Raw genomic sequence first — 18,111 nt, 5'->3', positions numbered from 1 at the left:
AGTTTTTCTAAATGTCCAAACAGTGTCCAGACATCTCATGGTGATATTGAAAATAAAAGAGTGCTTTTATCAACATTTTTTTTTTACCTTTCCCCAACACATCTTCTATAAAACAAAAAGAATAAAAGAAAGGAAATCTGATTTTTTCTATTTAAAGTACTTACAGCCTGGGCTTTTCAGGGACTGTTAGGTCATATGTAACCATTAACAAAACTTAACTGGAAAGAAAACTTAGCCTTTGTTTTTTGGTGTGCTTTATTGCTGCTTGTGTGTATTGGTGGTTCACCTAAAGCACCTAAAGGTGGCCAATATACATAGCAAAAAAACGGGGATATGTTCAATAGACCTTTTATCTTTGGATAAAAGTCTGACTTCTTCCTGGCTCTTTTCAAAAAGAAGTAAGCAGGTCTCCTGATGACCTGCCTGAAGCTTTTCTGCTGGCTCCTTTCTCTTGCTCCAACTCCATATCCTTGCACATCCTGCATGGCTCCTGTCACTGGGGTTGAAGCAGCACCTCTGGCAGGGTTAGACAGCCTCCATAAATGATTCTGCTTTGTGTTTGTTTTTTTCTCAATACAACTCATCTTCTTGGAAACATTTTTTCCCTGGTGTTTGTATTTATTTGGAAAGGAGGTGAAAATCTCCTCAGGACTTTTTGATTTGTAAAATCTCCTCACCTGCAGACACAAGCATAACAAGAGGGATTTAAAGCAGAGCTGGTCACAACAGATGCCTCTCAGAGAATAAGCAGGGGAGAAGGTTCCTCACTGAATCCTGATAGCAGCACCCACAGGAAAACCTTTCCTGTTACTGACTGCAGGAGCAGGACCTGGCTATTCATTGCATTTAAGCTATCAGAGGTCTCACTTTTTCAGGTGATACCTGGTGCCAAAAGCCAGTGTGGGCTGTTCATCACCCCTTCTGTGCCTACATGCAGGGCCCCTGCCCTCCCAGCTCTGCAGCTGCCTGGGGTGCAGAGGTTCCACCAGCAAGGACAGCAGTGAGCCCTGGACACCCCCTGCTCCTCCAGGAGCACTGCTCAGAGCAGCACAAGGTGTATTTTCTCTCCCTTGGAGGCAACCAGTTACAGCCCATACCCCACTCTTCCATGTATACCATCCACAGCAGTGACTACTGGGGACACGTTTGAGCTTTTAAATGAGTCTTTGGGAGGTCTCTTAAATAGAAATGCTTTAAAACCTTTTAAGAAGAGCAGCAGACGTATGGCTTCATAAAGCTGGTTTCCCTGGTGTTGAATTCTGTGTGCACCACGGATATCTTTATGCTGCTTTTCTCGGTTATAGTCCCCCAAAGGTTATCAAAATCAGTATAAAATTAACCTTGCTTGTTTCTCATGTAGAAAAAAACTGCTCTTTTGACAATAAATACTTTATTCCCTACTGTGACACAATAGGTGCTATGCCCTGAGTCTTTTTCTAAGCTAGTAAAGATACTTCTGCTTCAGCCAGGTCTGTCCTGCATCAGTCATGGACACAAATTCCTAACAGCTCACTTGGGGTATTGCTGCATGCGAGAATAAAATTTCTCCCACTGCAGACAGTTAAATTACACTTTTGAATGGGATTTGTAAACCATGTCCACTTGGATGGTAATTTAACGGCCACAATTCTAGACCTCCCACACACCAAATTGTTCCTTTTCAGTGTTGTGCTGGGAAAAAGAATTTGGGACCAGCTGGCAGCTGATGCTGTGAAATACTACTTACAAATAAAGACAGGAAGCTTGGCGTAATCGCTAGCATCTTAGAGCAGCTTTCTTGGGAGTGCTGCTGAGCAGATGTAAGACTGGTACTTATTAATAAAACTAAACCCAGAAAAATTGATTTCTCAATAAACTTGAAAATGGTGATGCACATTAGCACAATGCCGGGAGTTTCAAATACAGTGTTCAGATTTGTATCAGGAGAAAAGAGAACAAAAACTGACTTCTGAAGATTTCTTAACTTCTCTTTTTAAATTTTTAAGCTATAAAACTTTGCAGTGATATATTGCTGCACCTTTCGTGCAAGGTTTGTGTACCACGTTCTTAAATCTAGCAGGCTGTGGTAGAGACTTTTACAATTGCTGCAATACAGCGGTTAAATTCTGCTGGTGGTATTATCATGATTAAGATAGAAGGTGGTTTTCAGGTATCTTTTCATGTCTGTTGACTTGTTGATAATGATAACTGCCCAATGATGGATAGCAAAATAAGACTGGCTAAGAAGGACATTGGACAGCACGAGAGAATTTAAAATACCAATATCTTTTCTTTCTTAATATCCCGATAGCAATGAGCAGTTGTCAAATCTCAGATAACATGCTCCTTAACTTCTTTGCACTATCAGACAAACAGTGGCAGGGTACTGCCAAGCAGACTGTTATTCCAGCTGGTGGGTGGAGAGAGATGTATTCTTGTCCCAGTACACCTTGCCACTCTGATATGTAACACTATAGGGAGCTGAGGATATTCAGGTTTTTACCATCTCCTAGTTTTCCTTGATATTTAGAGCAAACCAACTAAAAAAGGAGATACATCATGGTAACTCAGAACACCTGAGCTCTGTAGTACCTCTGCAACACCTGCTTCCCCCTCTGCCCTCTCAACCCTTCTCTGTGTCAAGACACCAATTGCTGTGGGAAGTACAGCAATTTAGTAGGTGAGACCAAAGGGATTCCAGTGAGAAAGAAAAAAATTCTCAAGTGAGAGAGAAAGAAAAAGCAAAACTACTTGTAACACTGATGTACTTAGAGGTTACATCAGCTACTTTTTCTCAGTTCTTCATTGGTAGTCTGGGAACCTACCAAAACAATCACTAGTGTTAAATGACCAGTTGGTAGCACTGGAAGAAACTGTCTTCATCTTCATCTTCACAAGAGGTTTTGCTTCTTCTCTGGGAGAGACATGACCACCTTTGTCAGCATCCTTCGTGTGGGTAAGAAAAGCTTCCTGTTTCTAAGGTTAAAGATTACAGCAAAATAGATGCATGGAAACAATGTGTAATCCTGGCATCCTGCCTTGTCAGCAGTCCTGTCCCTAAGCACGTCACACCTGGGCTACCTATCCTCCACTGATTCCCAATTTCCATCCCATGATTATTCAAGGCCTTGGACCTGCCACTGAAAATTAGAAGAAGATTATCTGTTGTTACCTAAAAATACAGCCACCAAGCTTAGGAAAATATGAATGAAAGCTGGAAACAAATTAGGCTTCATTTCAGGCAGTGTGAACTAACATAAATTCATTGAATTTACAGGAGCCAGATGGATTTACATCAGCTAAGAATCTCACAAAGCGTGTTCACGAGTGAAAGTATTTGCAGAACACGCTGCTGGCAAACTCTAGCAGATTTTATAATCACTTTCTTTATTGACACATTTCCATAAAAACTAATACCTCTGAAGAAAAAAGCAAAAATGAATGTTTAGGAAGGGAATGGAAGTTAGTTTTCTACAGCATCTAACAGCAGCTATATAGTCAGACATTTATTTCTGCTTTAACACTTAGAGAATATGGAATCAAAGTTAGAAAAAGCATGTGTCCACTCCACTTGGCTAAGTTTATAAAAGTATTTAATATTAAGGATAGGTATTTTTTTATGTGGTAAACTGAACTAACTTGGACTCATAATTAGCTGTTCTGTTCTATTAGACATAAGCATCAGTAGATTACTTTTAGACTTTGGATCTAAGAAACAGAAGAAAGTCTGAATATTTTCTAAAGTCAGAATGTCTGTTGGTCTATGACATTTTTTTATGCAGTCACAAATTCAGAACAGTCATAAATGCTTAACTACTAAGGCATTTGCTCAAGTTACTGCCTCCTCCTTTCTGTGTTTGTGATAAGTGCTGTTGATCTAGGCTGCAACATTTTCAGTTGCCTCTGTCTGGAAGGCTGTCATTTGGTAAACGACTGCATTTCAGAAACATTTATAGTTTATTTGGCAAAGTATGGTAGCTTGTGGCCCTCTGTCTGAAAGAGGCGGGGGAAAAGGAGAAGCAAAGCCAGAAGGACCTGCTTCAATGTGTTTTGCTTCAAAAGGAAGATAGTATGCATTGATCAGACAATAATCAATCTTAATACAGGTTGAGATATAAATTGATCAGTAGTGATGCTGTAGTTGTTGGTATGGCCAGCATTTACTTGACAGTATATAGAAATGCTTACTAGCATATGAACAAAATAAATCCTATTAATATTTAAATTTAGCACTTCCATACTCTTATTGTTGGGTTGGCTTAGTGCAAACAGTGGTCAATTCCAAGCCCTGCAAGCTTCCTGTGAGCCTTGGGACTGAGGGAATTATGCTGCCCTTTTGGACTTTGTTTTCTATTTTAATTTCAAGCTCTCCAAACTGCATGGAAGTAGGCCACTGAGAAAGCAAAGCAAACATGCTCTCTGTGCCTCGGCTTTGCTGTTCCCCACTAGATACATTATATTCAGCTGAGGGAGAATAAGAAGCTATTTTCCCCAATTTTCCATACTGCCTGTGGGAATCTAATTCAATTTCCTCCCAAATTTAGCAGTGAAAATGAAACAGTAAAGAGTAAAGTTGAAGAGGCTTCTGTAAATCTCTGGATTCTAAGTTACTAAGGTGCAGCAGGATTACTGAGCACAGGTTAAACTTCTTTTCTAATCACAAAGCTACTTACAGATTTAAGAAGCTTAAAAACCTGATCCACCATTAGTCCTTGCTTTGTAAATGAAAGAATAATATATCTACCTATACAAAGTTATATTTGTTATTATTAAATTTGTTTATCCCTTATTATTGATGTAGCCCTATTCCACAAAGGAATTTTTTTTTCAGTAAGAGATTATGATGTATTAGATAAATTCAGGGAAAAGGATAGGGAAAAATCTGGTCACCGAATGCATTTCCAGAAATAAACAAGTGAAAAAAAGGACTCATATTTCATTACTCTCACTATAGTGGCTACATTTAACCACCAGACTACAGGGGTCTTGTTCCTAATGTCCAGAAAAAGATGCAGTGCCCTCTCTGCATTTAGATTCCATACATCAATGTGGACCTGAGATACTCATATGAGTCAAAAAAAATATTAATAGAAAACAGAAGTTACTTTTTTGCTTCATGTGAGCCAGAACACTTGTTCAGCAGACCTACTTGCAGCCAGCAAGCCATGCCATTTTCTGATTGTCTACAGTCCATAGGTGATTTTGACCCTTTTAGCTCAAAACTTCAGATGGGTAGTCCTTACAGCGAGCATTGGTAGCCAAGATTGCAGTAATTATCTTGTTACCACTTTGATGAAAGTGTCTGCTGCATCCCCACAGAAATAAATTGGCCAGCAGTAATTTTATTTCTTCATAACAGTATCCTTTATACTTGTTTTTATCCCCAAAAAATCTGTTAAGCTTAGAAAACTACAATAAAGTTCAGCACACTTTGGGGTTTTGACATTATATGGAAAAATCTTACAATATAATGAATAATAGTGTTCAGCCAACATGTTTCTGAGACTATAAGCCTCAATGAAAATGTGTTCACTTGTCAGAGAAAATTGAAGGATAACCAGACTTACCTAAGTAATGATATTTACCTTGTACACTCAACAGTGCAAGAGTTTTGTAACTTACCTGTAAATACAGTTTTTCAAGTTATGATGAATTTGTCTCATAAAGAGTTAAAAAAAAAAAAAATTAAACCTGAAAAGTAATGATTCAGTGGCAAAGATTTCATGGTATATTTTGATTTTGCTTTCTCAATTTACATCTCATCCTCCTTCTAGGCTGAGGTATCACTTCAAATGTATTTGTAATGTGGAATTTTCCTCTGTCTACATTACATTAGAAAACTAAACCTCACTGGGGAAGCTGCCTCAAGGTCATTAGTAAGCTTGAGAGGCATAATGTAGATGACAGCCTTAACACGTTTGATGTCATGATAAACCCGGCCAGGTCCTTTAGGACAACTGTAACAAGGTGCTGGAAGTAGTTACTAGCACTGGGGAGCTGACTAAGGCTCCTAGCATTGCCAACAGTGTTTTAAAATGCCTAATTAAAACTGTGCAGGGATGGTATTTTTCGTTGTGGGGGCAGTAATGTGAAGAGCAAACACACCAACTCCTCTGCAAGCTCAGGCTTTGCTTACCTGGGAGCAGGGAGCCGACTCGTGGCGTGCAGAAGCGAAGAGTCTGTGCAGGAGGCTTCCAAGTTGGTTTCAAGTTAATTTTCTAAACTTTGGCAATGACCTAGAATGATTCAAAGATGTAACTAAGTGAGGAACATATGGCTAGTCGTTAAAAATGTATCAAAGAGCTCCTCTTGTCTTTCTTTCTCATGAACGATCTCTTGAACATCAAGGATCCCCTCACGTGCCCCCAGTCTGTTGGTTGGCACTCTCCTGCGAGAGCGTCACGCTATTAGCAATTACCTTAGTGATATTTACAGCATTTTAATGTCACTTGCCTGTATGTAAATAGAGTCTGTGAGGAGCACAGCACACCCAGGGCTCCCACCACAACAGCACTGCTCCGTCAGTGCGCCAGAGCGCTCCTGTGCCTTATGTAACTGCCAAAAATATCATTTCAATTGCTTTATGACAAAATAATGAGTCTGTCAGAGATGAGTGGTCAGAAAAACAAATTTGTTCTCCCACACAATTAGGGTTTATAGCATTGGACAGCAATATCAATCTCCAGTGATTCAAAATTGAATTTGCACGTTGAGGGAAATGTGTTCTTGCGTGTGCTATAACCAGGCTGCTTAGCAGGGGGAGTCCGTGCAGGTTGAACTGGGAAGATGGATATCCACTGTGCTGCAGAAACATCAGGCTGGAAGTTTCCAAATGCAGACAAGTTTTGTGGGGCCATGGCATTCGCTTCCACAAGCTCAGCACTGACAGAGCTGCCCCACCAGGAGCAATAATAAAAAAGTCTGCAAAAACTGTCACCAGATATAAATGGCAGACAGCTTTTCCCTTCAGGTAGAAAGCCATTTCAAGGCCTACATCTCTCCATACGTGACCTAATTGTCCACGGAGTTGTTGATATTTATAATCATGGACTTCAGTCATTCTCTGTAAAGTCATACAAGCATTAGACCTCAGCAGTGCCATTTACAATGAGCATGTACTGTATCTCAGAACTGCACTTTGCCCTTAACATTTGCTGTGTCCTTACATGAGATTTTGCCCTTAAGCTGTTAGCCAGTGCAGTGCAGAGGCTGCAGCACAGATCCTCTTCTGTTTCCCAGACCTTAACCTGTGCTCTCAAACCTGCTGTACTGATTACAGCTCCATCATCCCCTTCTGTGCACAGGCAAACCCACTTGGTGTGCCAGCAGCTGCTACCCACCCACTGCTACCCAGTAATTGCCTTTCTGGGTGTGTATACATCATACCCTGTACAGGACTTGGACTTTCTTCTTTGGATTTCAAGATAGGCATGGAATACTGTTGTATGGAACTCAGTACACTGGAGGTGAAATCAGTTTTTTAGGTTTTCAGACCTTCTCCATTCTTACACAAGCAGCCAAAGCAAGCACATTCTGCCAATTGAAGCATCAACACGGTCTATGGGACTGTTGTGTTGAATGTGCTTTGTATGTAATTAAACCTTTTGTTAGTATTTCAGATTGACAGCAGTAACAGCTAGGAACAGCCTTCAAAGCAAGTGGTAAATAAAATTGCAAATGGTACCTAGGATTTTCAGTAATAATTTATCACCATGGATATTCATATAAGATAACAAAATCCTTCCTTCTCTCTGGAGTAGAAAAGAAAGGTAATCTTCCATACAAAGAGATGAATTTGGGTATCCTCCATAGGAAGCTGATTGCACATCTTGAGTGATCTGCTGGAAGCCCAAGTCAGCTCCCAGATCAGTGGTGCTCAGCTCATTGACAGCTGAAATTCCTGAAGTCCAGACTGTGCTGCTTTTGTTTTCACACCACTGACAATCCAGTGGATCTCATCAAAAGAGTGGCTCTCTCATGGTCTGTCTGGGTGCTGCTTTTACCAAAATAGCCTTCTTTCTGTAACCCTAAATATTTCTGTTTTCCTTACTGCTTATCCTGCAAATAGAAGCAGCTTTTTATTGTACTCTAGTCATCTCTCAGCCCTGCTATGCTCATTTACCTCTCTCAGTCATCCAGAGAAGTCTGTCCCTCAAGCACAACACACATTTCTCTTTGCAGAATTCTCTGAGACTGTGCATATGTACACTCTGATGAGGTCCCTGGGACAGATTGCCCAATTCCTAGTGCACCCTTCATAAAAAACCAAAAGCATATGAAATATTATTTCCCTGTTTCTCTCTCCACATACACCACAGATTTTGATACTGGCTTGGTTTTCCCCAGACACAGTACCCTCCCATTTGCTTTCTACAGATGCTTCTTGTTCTCTTTCAGGTTTAGCACTGCCTGCATTTTACACACATTCACTGTTCAGCTACATCCTTGGTTTGCAGTGGAAATCATGATCAATCTCTTCAAGGTCTGTCAAGTGGCTTCAACAAGAAAAAATGGTGCAAGAGGGGAATCAGAGCTGCTGGTTCAGTCTTCCGAACATCTTATTTTACTTAGGCTTCCACTCTTTTACTCCGTATATATAGTTGCTGACACTAACAAGACTGTAAGTTCAATCACTTCAGATTCTGTTAATCTACAGATTTTTCATATTTGTATGAAAATAATCATGAGCCAAACCCAACTTTTCTGTTGCCTATACACTAAGAAGGCAAAGTTTTTACCACACATTATCTGATCTTTTGTGCTTTGGGTTTAGTGGGGGGGGGGTTTAAATATTTCTTTTTGTGACTAGTATAACTAACTCTTATTAAGTCAAATTTGACCTTTCTAATATAAACGTACTTTTAACCTTCATTTTAGCTAGTCTTGTAGTAAAACATAGTGACCGCATTTGTTCCTTTTCTTCTTCTCATTACAAAGTGTACACAGCTAAGTTTGGAGTATTCTGAGGATTATTTGGAAATTCACCATTGTTGGCTCTCTTTTCGCTCAGTTATTAACATTAGATTTGGGCTATCCTCTGCCTACAAAAGTTTTAGATCAGCCCTTTATTTTTTTCCAGTGATCAAACTTACTGTTTCTCTTATTGACTTTAAATCATACTCCTAGAAGGCTACATTACTTGCTCCACATAGCTTTTTTTTTTGCCTTTTTTTTTTTTTGAGGGGGGCAGCATGCATTGGAGTTTGGTTTGGTGAGGGTTTTTCAGTGTTTTATTATTACTTGGAATTTTCTTTTAAGACGGGATGCAGCATTCTGGGTAATTCTGCTGGGAAAGCTTTCAAAAATACATATAAAGCATATGAATAAGTTGATCTGCATAAAGGCACTGATTGAATGAATCTTTGATTATTCTACTGGTTTAGGACAAGAAAAGCCATTTAGCAATTCTTCCATTTAGGAAGCTAAGTGGCTAAAATGTCCCTACTTTGTGTTTTTTGTGTGTATTTAGTCTGAATGCCCATATGGGGGCTGTACGTTTTAAATCTCAGTTAATAGGGTTTTAAAATTTGACAGGAGGTTGCCAGCTACTTCTAAAATGCATTTTGCTGTTTCTGTGCAAAGCTGGCTGTATCTGGTACAAACACAGCCCTCCAGGATGCCTCATTGTCTCTGTCTGGTGGGGCTTGGTGGCTGCAGTCACACAAGATGCCTTGTGCAGGACCCTGCCACGTGCACCCCAGAACAGCTGCCTGGTGTGGGTGTGGGTGCTGCACCTTGGGCTGACAAGCACTTCCTCTGCAGCAGTCTTGACCTAAGAAGTTAAAAAAACAGGCACCGGGGCAGCAGAGCTGTGCTACCCATGGGAAACCTCCTGTCTGGGAAATCAGGAAAAGGAGGAGGCAGCCTTTAAGCAGGTGGGACACAGAGGGATTATGGCAAGTGGGCAGTAAAAGGAAATGGTGAGGCTATATGGGAGATATTTGTGTATGTGTATATATATCCATACATATAAATACATGCATATGTTTTGCATATATATCTGAAGAGGCATGGAACAGGACTGGATAGAAGCAGAGGAGGATGGAGAAAGCCAGAGTCCATCCAAGACTTTTACCCATGCAAGCAAAACTCAGGAAGGGTCAGCCTCTCTTCAGGAACATCTGACAAGCAAAGAATCTAAGAAGTGCAAAGAGATTTTGCACAAGATTTTGTGACACAACTATTTTTTATTTTCAGGTGCTTGTTAAAAGAGCTGTGAATATTTATTCCAATTAGCAGATGAACATACCTTTATCTTCCCCCATCTCAGTTCCTGTACAAGTCTGCAGCACCCTTCCAGAGCACTAGGTACTACAGCTTTTCCTCAGAATCAACCACTTTTTTTACTCCTGCCTAGAACAGTTTGCTGCCTCCGACACTGAGTCCCTACAATAAAACAGAAATCTGCTTCTGAAAGAAATCCAGTCCCTTCCTCTCTCCAATTTGTTCTAGTTACTTGACAGTCTCTCCTGCTTTTCTTCTCTATTTTTTGGTCTTGTTCTTACTCTATATCTGTCCTGTTTGGAGTGTTCCATTTTCATATTCCTGTGGACAGCAACCCATGGCTTTTTTAATAGCAGTACACTTTACAAAAATGTGCAGTGTCTAGTGAATAGATAGATGGCATTCACTGATGCCCAGAAAAGCATCTTTCATTCTGCTATGGCAACTCACTAAAAATTCACCATTGATTTAGTCTTCAAGCGCACATATGTTGTAAATTGTGTAAAAATTATTCTCTTTCTCTTGTCCACCATACTGAATACATTTTAGTAATTTCAATTTTAAAGGTGTTGAACCTGTTTCTCTTTAGAATGAGCATTGCTCAAATAACAGCAGTTTCATTCATTTCTAGCACAGAGGAGAATGCTCCACCATCTACTGTATTACATATTCCTGTGGATTTTCTCCAGCAGCTACTTATGACAACTGCAAGCTTGTTTTACCCTGGGGATATATATGTATGTGGCCAATTGCTTCAGGTCATATTCCTTCCAAATGGAAGTCAGCTTGACAGCTGTTAATTTGCACTTGGCCATTCCACATGTTGTTTTGCTCTAATTATTGGTCACTGTATGGAGCAGGTGACAAATGCCCACATGAGAACCCTATAAATTACTAGATGTACAGTCATTAGGAAAACAAACAGGAAAGGTCATTAAGTACTGGTTTTCTCTCCAGCCCCAAACAGAAATAGATTTTAGCTGGTTTTGACATCCATTGGAAAGGGATGGAACGAGGTGAAAATACCTTACTGTTTATGAAAGTAACTTCCCATTCTGTAAGTGTCCTAGTTTCAGGAAAAAAGGGGAATTTAAGGAAAATACAATTGTTTTAAGACCAGATGCAAAATCTGGTTTATCTAATGATTTTGTCACAAGGCTTGATTAGGTTTTTTTTCCCAAGTAAAACTAAATGTGCCTACCAAAATAATTTGTCTGACCTTCAGCTACTACAGCTATATTAAATTAAAGCAGGAAAAGAAATTTCCTTTCTGAACAAGACAGTACTTGCTGAACAAGAATGGCAAGACACCATTATAGTGAGCTTTCCTTCTACTGAAATGTGGTATTGCAGAGGATATTTAAATGAAGTCTGTTTTCTCAGGCTCCCAGGGTGTAATTTGGACCTTAATTTGGGCCAGATTCTGTAAGGACCTAAGCAGAGGACTTGTTTTTCTCCTGGGAATAGTAACTCTTAAATTTTTGCAAGATTATAGACCTATCTTTAAAAAAAATATCAATAATTTATCTGTTCTCAGTGGAGCTGCGTGAGTGAAAACAAGATTCAGCATCTTGGAGTCTTAGTGACATTTCTGGTTTTAGACCTGTGTAAGCTGAAGATCTGCAACTTGCTCTTTGCAGGGATGTCTTGTGATGTCATGCTTTCAAGGTAGAACAATACTAGAGGGACGGCACAGAAATCAAGCGGTTGCCATAGGACATGCTTTTCTAAAACTTGAGCTTAAACTCACCTCACCTCTAAATAATACTCCACTTTGTTTTATTTTTGCCTTTTAAAATTAGGTGTAAGTGCAACCTTCATGCTACTGGCTGTAAAGAAGAAAACAAAAGACTACTTTGTGAATGTGAGCATAACACAACGGGCCCAGACTGTGGAAAATGCAAGAAGAATTATCAGGGCCGACCATGGAGCCCTGGTTCTTATCTGCCTATACCTAAGGGCACTGCTAATATCTGTAAGTATTTTTGTATAATAAGGATATTTCATTATTACTATTCTGCCCCATATCATGACTCTGAAGGAAGATTAATGTTTGCAAAGGTTTGTCATTTCTTTCTGACTCGGTGTGTATAACTGGACAAGGTGTCAATTTGTAAGTGCTAATTGTAAGTATACATCATCTGTGCTCTCACATGGTTGTAAATAACTTCCAGGAGAGCCACATGTTTATATCCATAGACACATTCCTGGACACTGCACAGAAAGGGCTAAGGAATGAAAAAATTTGGACTCTTCACATAAAGAACACACACAGATGAGAGAAAACAGTGGGAATAACTGCAGTACTGCTCCAGCCACATTGCCCTCAGCTCTCCATTCATACATCCTTACTATCTTGAGATTAGTGACACTCTCAGTTCAACATGTGAGATCCTTGCTCATTTTTTGTCCATTTAAAAAAGGGAGAAAAAAAAACTCAGGCCAGATTTTTTATATTACTAACTAAAGATCTAAAGGTTGGGAAGGAAACATTTCCCTGATGTTGACCTGCAGTCCAGATTCAGATGCACTCTTGTAGATCAAGTGTTGAAGAGGGAAAGTGAGGGCAAAACCTGAGGTTTTACATCTACTTGTTTCCAGCCAACAGCCACTCCACAATACATGTGTACTATTCCAGCACACTTTTATATTGTCCAAAGCAAGAAGTTACTGACAGCTCTCTTTACTGGTCCTGGACAAGATTGGGTCAAAATAAATCATGGTGCTGAAAGAGGGGGCACAAAGGCAAGTATGACCATCAGTTCCCCCTTTCATGCGTGTATTAAATACACAGTGATTCAGAATCCCCCTGAACTGAGTAACAGACTTAAATTCCTTTGAAGAAAGGACTGAAAATGAGGATACTTTTTGACAGAAGTTACAAGCTTCTTTTAAGAAAAGAGTCCACAGTTTTGCCCTGATTAAAAGCAAAACATTCATTTTAAAATATTAGATATAACAATTTATTGAAAAAGTTATTTGAGGGAAACAGAGTTATGTATGCAGCTGGATGAAAAGTTTAAAACCAGGAGCAGTATGCAATGCTCAGTATGTTATCTAAGACTTCAAAGCAGCAGCTGTGAAGAATCAAAACTCAGAAATTAAGATCATAGGAAGCAGGACCTTATCAAGTAAAATGTGAGAGTAATAGACTAAGTAACAAACCATGAAGTGTGGGGGCATGAAATTATGATAAAATTCTTACTGAGCAGAAAAAAATGAACTTCCAAATAGCAGGAAAAAACATTTTGTAAGAGTATTCACTTTTTTTTGTCTGTTATAAAAACTGAGTGTGGCTCACAGAATTAATACTTTAAAGCTATGTTTGGGAAATATGGTGAGATTTACCTGGTTGATTTTAGCTAAATTTAGCTTGCTGTGAGTTTTACCTCATTCCCAGTCAGCTGAGCACACACCCAAACGGAACAGTGGAATTAGTACCTACTGAAAGAGTGTCTGAAGCTTGTTAAATCAACTTTATGCTAAAACAACGTCAGTGAATTTCAGCAAATATACAGTTTCATCAAAAATCAAAATGTTTTGTAAATAATAGTTAGTCATTTCTGGGGATGATGATGACTATGATAGCATCATGAAAACAACCTTGTTTGAGCTGATGAATACTCCACTTACCCTCAAATTCTGACTTCAGCAGTCATCAGCAGCAGGAATTTATGGCAAACAGGAAGAAGCATGAAGGATTTCTTCTTCACCTTCTCAGTTACCTTGAAATAAACTGGCTTTCTGAGCTGGACTGCCAGGGTTGCTTGCTGCTGAACAGAGAGAGACACCCAGCTAACATAAGCTTGACCTCAGTGATACCTTATGGCAATACATTTCAAATTTTAGTGAGACAATGAGTGAAAGGTATTTCATTTTGCTTGCCTTAAATGTTTTCTATGGTTAAGCCAGTACCTCCTTAGATAAGGAAGGAACAAAGAATAAAGCATCTCTGTTTACATCTGTTACACCATTTATCATTACATAGACTTGACCTTACCCACTCCTCCAATCTTTTTTTAAATGACAAATCTGATCTCTCTCATCTCATCATAAAACCATGCCACATCTCGTCATCTGTGCTTTCTCTTCTGGATCTATGATGTCATTTTTTTATTTGGTGAGGCTAAAAGTACACATGATATTCTAGACAGGACAACAACATGGCTCTTCTACGATGACATAAAAATGTGCTTTTTCTATATTTTGCTACTCTCTGGATCGGTCCTTGAGTCCTTTTTTAAGACTGCACCACAGTTAAAACATGTCTTCTGGCCTCAAGGCTGACTTAAATGACAGTTTATATGCTATAATAGTTAGTTCAGAAACATCATATTTGAGTTCCTGTAAAATACTTCTTGGGGCAACATTTCCTCATGGCAATTCTTGTTCAATACCATTTACTTCAGATGCTAACAGACTTTGAGAAAATTCCTCAGCAGGTGAGAATCTCTCTTTCTTTGTTGTGAACATCAGTGAAAACAATTAATTTAGTATTCAATATTAAATTAATTATTAATTAGTCATAGTATTAACAATACCTCAATTGCCTGTCTTCTCATTTTTCTCTCTTGGCCTCCTGCTTCTAGTATGATAGTTTTAACAAAAAAGAATTACCAACTTCTGTGTCCACAGGAAGTTGACTCTTGAAATACTGTGGTTTATATTTAAATTGGCAGATTTTATGCTTTTTTCCCATATCTTTCTCCATTGAGAAGATTTACACTTTTGAAGGGTATCTTACCAAAATCATCTACATTCTGTTGTTTTCAATTTGGCTTTGAGGTTTGGATTTTTTTTTTTGCTTATATGAGAGCTAATTTTTATAAGTTACAAAAAAAGAGATGAGTTATATATAATTACTCTGAGCCTCTCATACACTTGTCCCCAGCCGCTTCCATGCTGTTTGCATGCATATCTTTTTAGATGTTCTTTTCACTTTCCTTTTATCTAACTTCCTCATTTTCGTTTCCTTGCTCTCTCAAAGTTAAATATTACTGCAGGATTTTTTTATATCCTTTTCCTTCTCAACAAACATGTTGAGTTTCAGTCCAGAAGTGGTTCTCTGATAACTACTTCTTGAATTGTGTCCTATGCATTGCCTCAGAACTAAATCAGCTTGTGTTCTTGTGGGTTGGCTGATTCCTTGGTACAAGCAGAAATTATTTATGGTATGTAAATCTTCATTTCTTTTGTCACTTCCCGATTTAAGGCTCTATGTGTTGGAGCATATGAAGTTATGCATTACTGTGTAAACTCTCTGCACAGTCTGTGTAATTTCACTTAACTTGTTGCCTTTATGTTACCATCTCCATCATGTGGAGCATCATCACCAACAATGCAGCCCTGGTGTTATAGTCTCCCTAATCAGGTGTGGATTCTGAAATAGTTCCTGGAACATGTTGATAGAAATAATTTCCCTTCATATATTACTTCAGTTCTCTGGGGGCACTTTGTATAATCCAGTAATACAGTGTTCCTTTGATACTTCTGCTTCCTCTAATTTTCAAAGACCATCTTTTTCATCTAAGACCAAATTATTTAAAAATTTAAATATGTTTGAAGTTTACATGAACATGCTTAAATAAGATACAGTTAAAAATAGTTGTATAAGTAAAACACTGATTTTTTTTTCTTCTTTCCACAAAATAAAAAGATACTCTTTCTTGAGATTCTCTGAATTTATGAAATTTGTTCAGATTCAACAAGAAGCTTAATGTCTATTTCCAAATCTTTCCCAGCTGGAACTTCTGTTATTTCTATTGCTCCGTTTCTGCCATTTTTTTGTGGCCAATAAGACTTCATCATATCTTTTCAAGCTACAGCTCCTGAAACAGAAGATCATTCCAGTTTATTCCGTAGTCATAGCGGAAACCCTGACACAAAGCTGTTTTCTTTATCCATTTATTTCTTCACCATTTTAAGTCACCCTGAGTTTTTCAGGGGAATGCAAAACATTTTTCCATGCTTTACCTGTGAAAGACAGCAAGTACTCTGTTGTTTACTGGCACTAACAATATTTCTCCATTTGTCTCCACACAGCATTTATTTTATATTTCCACTCTATCTTATTGACTATTTTGTGATTACATTCATTCCCTTGTGCTGTCACCTTCTATAGATAGTTTTTTCTGCAATATGTTTTGACACACAAAGTGAACTTATTGAATTTCTCTCTACTTGGTATTACAGGATAGCTTTTCTCCTCAGCAGTTGTATGTGTCTGACAGCACTAGCCCTTTTCTTCCTCCTATTGTTTAGATCACCTTTGGCTCTTAGGTTCTTTGCTCCATCAGACAGAGCTGTCTCAGAGTGCACTGAGCTGCCCTGCATCAAAGCCTGCTCACTTTGTGTCAGTCCCTTCACCACCAATAACCTGTATCAGAAGTGCCCCACACTCAGCAGAACCCCCTCCCAGCTGTTACACGACTTTCCTAATTCATAGTTCAACATGAAACAAAGCACTGACCAGGACATGGGAAATAAATACTGGTGGTTCTTTTCAGTCATGAGTTAGGCAGTCTCAGTTTACTGAATTTCTCCTGCAGTGGGTCCCCCCACCATGGCACAGCCTCTATCTCAGCAGCACAGCCTTAAACTTCCCTGAAAGGCAAAAGACTGACAAGGCATCTGTGCAGCACAGCTGCCACAGAAACAGTTTCTGGCAAAACTTATGGCACCTCCAGAAGTGCACTGGTGTGCACCCTCACTGATGTTCAGTTTTCCCCATAAATATTTGCTGACACAAGGCCATCTTGAAGGATCGGCATAAACTAAGTTGTCCAACAAGTTGTGCTTTCTAGTCAGGAATCCAGGTAACAAGGATGCCTCTAACTGAAAGGATCACAGATCCTGCTTTCCAGTCAAAGCAGACTCATAAACTAGACAGTGTCCCATTTTCTAAGGGCCCATTCTCCCAAGTAACTAGAAGTTTTCCAGTGTCTTCTTCATGATTTGATTTGAACAAATGGGACACTTAATGTTGAAGTTATAAAATATCGCTCCTTGATGCTTTTCACACAATGTGTTTCAAAGAGAAAAAGGAAGATATCAATCAATAAGTTACAAAACAGCAAAACTTCATATTGCTCTTATTTTATATTTATATTACATATTAATATTAGCCCATGGAGCTTACAGAAGGTATAAAGTCACAGAATCATGTCACACAAAAGGCTGGGAAACCTAGTGTGAGGACAAAACTGCAGTATATCAAGAGCATTCAGGTAAACAGAAGTGTCAGAAAAAACTGCAAAAATCTGCAACTGATAAACTCATTTTCCTTCAACTGGGTATCAGTGCAATAGCCAGCAAAATATTGCAGGTACATATCTAAAAACAATGCATTATAAATAACATGCTGTAATTTTTTTAAATAGGGCTTGAAAAATTATCCTTCAGCACTCTACCCTCTTGCATGACCCTGCTGAGCTGGCTGTTTGTGCTGGCTGTGGGGACATCTGTTGCTGGGAAATGAATTGTTTCCATACGTCACTGGTTTCAAACAACTCTATTTTTGCCATATACAGTGAAAAGGTGAAATGAAAGAGACTTTTGGTCCTGAGGCAGCAGCAGCATGGGAAGGCAAAGTGTCTGTTTTAAGATATTCAAAGTGCCAAAAATAGTCTGAGTTTCAGGCTTTTCAAAGTTTCTAATAGTCTATCAATAAATTACGATTACTTGAAAAAAATCCTTTGATCTCAATGGGTGTTTCCTAGACAGAATTTTCAATACTGGTTTGGACTCACTAAAACATAACACAAAGAAGTCCAAATTTTAAAATATGTTACCGAATAAAACAATAACTATTTTCTCTGTCCCATTTATTTCTGGTGATATCATTTGGGAAAGCAGAGGTGAGGGATAACAAACTTCATCAAAGCAGTTCCTTTTCTATGAATTCAATCT

The 18,111-nt window shown here is 38.8% G+C and overlaps 2 protein-coding genes across 12 annotated transcripts in view; one reads left to right on the top strand and one right to left on the bottom strand.

The window, feature by feature from the left end:
- Positions 1–18,111, bottom strand: part of LOC137479290 (potassium/sodium hyperpolarization-activated cyclic nucleotide-gated channel 2-like) — a 278,557-nt gene that overhangs the window by 191,675 nt on the left and 68,771 nt on the right. The gene's annotated exons all lie outside the window — the stretch shown is intronic.
- Positions 1–18,111, top strand: part of NTNG1 (netrin G1) — a 143,529-nt gene that overhangs the window by 74,680 nt on the left and 50,738 nt on the right. For all 9 annotated transcript variants that reach the window (XM_068199671.1, XM_068199668.1, XM_068199667.1 and 6 more), the window contains exon 3: positions 12,006–12,178. In XM_068199671.1, coding sequence (XP_068055772.1) covers positions 12,006–12,178 — 173 coding nt within the window. The remainder of the gene's footprint in view (positions 1–12,005; positions 12,179–18,111) is intronic.

The sequence above is a fragment of the Anomalospiza imberbis genome, chromosome 9 (assembly GCF_031753505.1).
Source record: "Anomalospiza imberbis isolate Cuckoo-Finch-1a 21T00152 chromosome 9, ASM3175350v1, whole genome shotgun sequence".
Taxonomy (NCBI): Eukaryota; Metazoa; Chordata; class Aves; order Passeriformes; family Viduidae; genus Anomalospiza; species Anomalospiza imberbis.
This window is presented reverse-complemented; position numbering and strand designations above follow the sequence as displayed.